This window comes from Humulus lupulus, chromosome X, assembly GCF_963169125.1.
Source record: "Humulus lupulus chromosome X, drHumLupu1.1, whole genome shotgun sequence".
NCBI lineage: Eukaryota > Viridiplantae > Streptophyta > Magnoliopsida > Rosales > Cannabaceae > Humulus > Humulus lupulus.
Window position 1 is genome coordinate 3,948,049 of NC_084802.1, and position 6,176 is coordinate 3,954,224.

A 6,176-nucleotide genomic window follows, 5' to 3' on the forward strand; every position below is an offset into this window, starting at 1 on the left:
TCATCGTGCATCACTAAATTCATTTTTTTTTGTGTAAAATTAGTACACCCCATTTTGTTAAACATTAATATATATATATATTTTCAACTTGTGCAAACATTTTTCTAATTTTTTTTATTTTTCATATTCTAAAAAATACATATAAATAATATATATTTTTAAATATTTAAAGCAAAAATATATAAAAACTTGTTAAAATAAGAGTTTTTTTCTAAAAAAAAATTATACATTATTTAAAAAAATGATGAAAATAATATAAAATAAAATTATTGAAATTAACAAAAAAAGAAATTAAAGAATTCCAAAAAATATTAAGAAAAAGTATTAGAAATGATTTAAAAAATTAATTTTTTTTAATTAATGAGATTTCTTTATATATTCTAGGATGCAAATATAATATCTCTTATTTAATTAGAAGCATAATACTTTAATTACTTTTTGTTTAATAGAATAGGGGTAGTTTTGGAATTTCACAAATAAAAGAGCACTAAACTAAACTAGAAAAACTGGCAACAATTCGGGTCGAATCCAATCCATAGATTTTTTACAATGTCGGCGACGTTGCAAGTCGCCGCCGGGGGTCTTTCCGCCCATGATCGCCGGGTATTGACGGCGGTTAACGCCGGAGCAGCTTCCCTTTCCTTCGTTGGTTCCAGCTTCATAGTCCTCTGCTACGTCCTCTTCAAAGAGCTCCGAAAGTTCTCCTTCAAGCTCGTCTTCTACCTCGCCCTCTCTGTATTCCTCTTTCTCTCACTCACTTCTTTATATATATATTTTTTAATTAATGGTGTTTAACTTGTTCATGTTAGATCTAACTACTCGTCCGCTTCTTTTTTTTTTTTTTTTTTAATTTTCATTTTCGTATGAATTATTGACACAAGGAATCGAGCTATTAGGATAATTAGAAACAATTTTCCAATTGTGTTTTGGGTAGTAGGAAAATCTTGGCAGTTTTATTATTTTGATGAAATGAAGTGTAATGACATAGTATTAGAGCTTGATTTGTGTTTGGGTCGAACTTGAGACGAAGATATGAAGTGGGACGTTGTTCAACTTGTGATATTGAAGAACAAGATCTTACTTTTTTCAACTGTTTAAAGCCTTACTTTCATTACTTTGATTAAGAATTTCTTGTTCAAGAAGTGGTAATTCAAGTTTTAAGTATTTCATTTGGTCCAACCCTACAATATTTGGGGATGAGGGAACTATAGCAATGTATATTTAGGTACCTAGAAGGAACTAGAACCTCAGACTTTGGTTTATTTCATTTAAGTTTTAAACAAAAATATTTCTGTTTCTCTAATAGTGTGATGTTCTTTCAGCCTTCAAATTCTGCCATTGTATGTTCTTACAGAAAATATTAACTGGGTCTTCTTCAATTAGTGTGAAATGCATTGAGACTTAAGTGATTAAGATTTAGAATATCTACTTATCTTTATGTTTTTCTTGAATTCAGGATATGCTATGCAGCTTCTTCAGCATGGTTGGGTATGCTTTAAAGTGCAGTTGGGTATATAATATGTGTACGAGTGTCGTTTGATGCTGGCTCTTAGGTGACTCATAGTACCTCTATTGTGCAGGGATCCATCGAAAGGATTCTTTTGTTATGCTCAGGGTTATAGTACTCATTTCTTCTGTGTGGCATCTTTCTTATGGACTACAACAATAGCCTTTACTCTTCACCGAACTGTTGTTCGGCACAAAACAGATGTTGAAGATTTAGAGGCCATGTTTCACTTGTATGTTTGGGGTATGCCATGTGGTTGCTTAAAAACTCATTATGCTTTTTCCTCATGCTCTGAACTATTAGCTTCTTTCTGCTGTTTCTTTCATCTGCAGCCTTCTCAAAGCTCATTTGGTTATTGACTTGCTAATTTCAGGGACTTCACTGGTCGTGACTGTCATACGCTCCTTTGGTAATAACCATGGACACTTAGGCGCGTGGTGCTCGACACAAACAAGCACCGGAAAGGCAAGTGTATAGCAGCTATTGGCTGACACTAGCTGGACTCAAGTTTATATCATATTACTCTTTTTTTCTTAAATCTCTTAGTTCTCCTAGGATCTCCCCTGCATGGGGAGAATGTTTCTCGGTTGCAACTACGTTCATTTAAACCAATTATTCTAGAGCATCTATACAAGACTAATATCTTTAAAGTCTAGTGATTGGAAGAGTTTTATTTTCATTATTTTTATATGCACCAGTACAGTATATACCGTATTTAGCAGCATGTTTACCGAATCTCATACACCATTGCCTTTTTTCTGTCTGTTGTAATCTGCAGGTGGTTCACTTCATAACATTTTACCTGCCGCTCTGGGGTGCAATTCTTTACAATGGTTTTACATATTTTCAAGTGATACGCATGTTAAACAATGCAACTCGCGTATGTTTTTCTGGTGCTTTGTTATTCTTTATCAGACTAACAATTCTAATCACTTGTGCATTTGCTGAGACCATGCTTGTATGCAATTTCAGATGGCTGTCGGCATGTCTGACCGAGCATATCACACAGATGCAAGAGCTGACATGAAGGTGTGCAGTATTCTAACTAATTTACTAGTGTTTAAGGAAGATCAATATATATATATATATATATATATGTATGTATGGATAGAAAGAAAAATATGGACAAACCACAATACAAGAATACTAGAAAAAGCTGGCTAGGCTGGATACTGGAACTGTTTCAATACTGTTCAAGGTTCATATTACTATGTTTGCCTGCTATATAAATATATATATATAGGGTAATTCTTCTATGGGTTTCACTTTAAGCCCTACTACCGATGGGACTCTCAGTGTTTCTCGACCCTTGAACAGTTTTCGGCACGAATTTGTTTTATGACCGTGCATATTATAGCTATTTAGAACATAACTTTGAATAGATTACAGTACCGAAAATTTGGTTCAAACATGTTTTCCACGCACATAAAACAGATTAGTCACGCGTGCAACATGTTTGAACCAAGTTTTCGGTACTGTAAACTATTCGGAATTTTCTGAAAATCGCGCTGATGCTCTAAACAGCTACAATATACACTGTCATAAAAAAAAATCGCGCTGAAAATTGTTCAAAGGTCGAGAACACTGAGAACCCTACTGAGGTAGTAGAGCTTAAAGTGAAGCCCCTATAGGAGAATTGTCTTATATATATATATATTTGTGGAAATTGCTTTGTCCTCAATTTCTGTCTTTGCAAAAGATAATTCTGGGTTATATATTTCATTTATAAAAATATATATAAACTATATTATTTTTTCTTTTCTATCCGAATCTTTGCTTCTTTCTTTGTGTTCACAGCAATGACTGCTCAGATTCTATAATTTGTTAGATTATATATTTGGTACAAATTCGTGATATGCCATTTTATCTCTTCTACAGGCTTTAAATCGGTGGGGTTACTATCCACTTATTCTGATAGGATCATGGGCTTTTGGCACAATAAACCGCATTCATGACTTTATGGAGCCAGGTCATAAAATATTTTGGCTTTCAGTTCTTGATGTTGGGACTGCATCTCTTATGGTAATTTATCTCACTTTTCATGCTTAGTTGGTCATCATGAAATATGAACCTCAAATACAAATTATTGATTAAGCAAGTACGAAGTACCATATTGACAAATCTAATGCTTACTAGAAAACTCAAAACCAGTTCTTTATTGTTGTTTTAGGGCCTATTTAACTCGATCGCATATGGCCTAAACTCATCGGTGCGGCGAGCAATTCATGAAAGACTGGATCTGTAAGTCACTAATCTTATTTTTTTAGTAAGTTCTCAACTGTCATGAGATCCAAATATCCTAACCATTCAGTCTGTTGAAGTTGTGTGCCGATCGTCACTGGATTTCTTTCGATAATTTCTTACAAAATAGCTTCGATGATTACACCTCAGTTTTTAATTGTGTTTTGTGGTTTTCTTTTCCATGCCATTATTGAGTTTTGGTTATTTTTGCAAACTTTCATCAGATTCTGGCCAGATAAACTTCGAAGGTGGCTACCTTACGGTTCAAAGTACAGAAACCAACAACAAGAGAGTGAATTAGTTTCACTAAAAAATCAAGATCAACAATAGCAAAAGAGAGTGCACTATTTGGATCTCATACTTAGCCAAATTTGGAAATGGGTTCCAATTTTTCATCATGTATTGATTTGCCCCCCACTTTCCCCTTGTGTATATGTATTTTTTGGTCCTTTTCATTAAAACATGGTCTCCCTTTTTATGAATAGGTGGATTTAATTTTGATCCTCAAAAACAAAACTATTCCTAAGAAAATAACTCATGTGGTGGAAAATCTAATTTCAAAACAAACAAACAAACAAAAAATCAGATAACAAAACTATTTATATATTCTAATCTTAAAGAAGGTTCTATTGCCAGAAATAAAAAGGCGTGAAAAGCCCTCCATATATATATATATATATTGAATTATTGAAGATCAAGCTTTGAAATTCATAGACTTGGCTCACCTTTCAATGCTAATCCGTGATTGTTTGTTTCAATCTGTGAAATCTCAATATCGTAACCGTTGAATCAGACACTATCCTTTTCCCCGGCTCCACTATATTGATATTTATATTTTTTTCCCGAGAAACAAACAGAAAGTTGAGAAAGAAAAAAAAAAGAGAGAGAGAACAGCAACAACGCAGTAGGTAAAATGTTTCAGCTCTTAAATTGTAGATTTACGTGACATTAAAAAAAAAGTCAATATCGCAACTGCTGAATAAGACTATTATTTTCCCCAGTTCGACTATTGCTCTTTCTGTATTTTCTTTTCAAGTTTTCCCGAGAACCAAACAGAGTGTTGAGAATAAAAAACAACGCAGATTTATATGTAAAAAAAAAAAGTTTCAGCTCTACAATTGTAGATTTACATGACATTTTTTTTAGGAAAAAAAAACGAAAGAGAAAATGAAATCGAAAATTCATACTATATTAAGCACACGCACAAGGATTATCGACGATGAGAGTGACATCATCATCGGCGGTCCGAAAAACGAAGCAACCGATCGTGAGGCCCAAAATGATGGCCACAAACACGCCACCGTTGAACGACATGATCGCCAGCATGAGAAGGTATCCGATCGACGAGTTCACGCCGAAGAGGAGAGCTCCGGCGAGTCTGGCCAGCGACCACTTACCGACGAGATTCTTTTGGAGGAGAGGAGCGGCGGCGGATGCTTCGTTCTGCGCCGATGAGGACGGTTTTCCGGCGGATGCGATCTTGACGCGGAGGCGGAGATCTTCCAGGTACTGGTAGAAGGCGGAGACGATCAAGCAAGCGAGCAAGGAGAGTACGTAACCAGTCCACGTCGATGTCCGCCACGTGTCGATCAGGAGAGTCACGTCCTTGCTCCAGTAGAAGGTCATGTGCATCATCTTTCTTCTTCTGGTTCTTCTTGTTCTTCGAGGTTTTAGAGAGAGAAACTATGGAAGATATGATCCGAGTTGAGTTGGTGAACGAGTTTTAGAGAGAGAATGGGATTTGAAGAACAATGAAAAATATTTTATTAATATTATTAAGATATTAAAAATGTGGGGCCGGAGGAGAGTGAGTCGTCGTGTAGTACATGTTATGAAGAGTAGTACGTTTGAAGTAATGAAATCGAGTAAAACTACGATTTTGTCCTTCTACTACGATTGGTTCGGAGGCGATTTACTCGTCTTCGTTCTTTTGTACTTGTGCTGATTGGTAAGGGCAGTTTGGGGATTCTATTACGTGGGGTTATTTCCAAAGTTGGTTGGATAATTGAAATTGTAATTGTAATGAATTGAAATTTAAATTTAATAAGATAATATATTTTAGGGTAGTTTATTAATGCACCCAAAAAGCTCATAATGATGCAGTCCCTCTAGCTTTTTAATCGATGATTATTTTTGGTATAATTTTTTTTTATAATTGTGTATGGTGTAGTTATTTAAAGTATTTTATAAATTTTTAAAAAATTTCAATAATTTATAATATAAAAAATAAAGTTCAAATAAGTTATATTTTACACGTAAATAACTACAATGTATATGTTCTTAAAAAAAATTTGTTGAAAATATTTTCCAAGCCAAAAATACCAAATGGATGCACCGGTGTGCCCCTTTTTTGGGGTGCACCGGTGAATCTTCCTATATTTTAATAATTACACTAGCTATTTGTATGTGTATTTTTTTAATGTAGGAT

General features: G+C 34.4%; 2 protein-coding genes across 2 annotated transcripts; one reads left to right on the forward strand and one right to left on the reverse strand.

Moving 5' to 3' along the window:
• Positions 1–509: 509 nt before the first annotated feature.
• On the forward strand, positions 510–4,282 carry LOC133807300 (G-protein coupled receptor 1). Its single transcript, XM_062245541.1, has 9 exons — positions 510–735; positions 1,457–1,488; positions 1,581–1,750; positions 1,881–1,972; positions 2,286–2,387; positions 2,480–2,536; positions 3,386–3,529; positions 3,678–3,748; positions 3,973–4,282. Exons 1-9 carry the CDS (start codon positions 550–552, stop codon positions 4,076–4,078), a joined length of 960 nt encoding a protein of 319 aa, XP_062101525.1. The 5' UTR covers positions 510–549; the 3' UTR covers positions 4,079–4,282.
• A 526-nt stretch (positions 4,283–4,808) lies between these two features.
• On the reverse strand, positions 4,809–5,504 carry LOC133807301 (copper transporter 5.1). Its single transcript, XM_062245542.1, has one exon. The coding sequence runs from the start codon at positions 5,381–5,383 to the stop codon at positions 4,940–4,942; it is 444 nt and encodes a 147-aa protein (XP_062101526.1). The 5' UTR covers positions 5,384–5,504; the 3' UTR covers positions 4,809–4,939.
• Between the last annotated feature and the right edge of the window lie 672 nt (positions 5,505–6,176).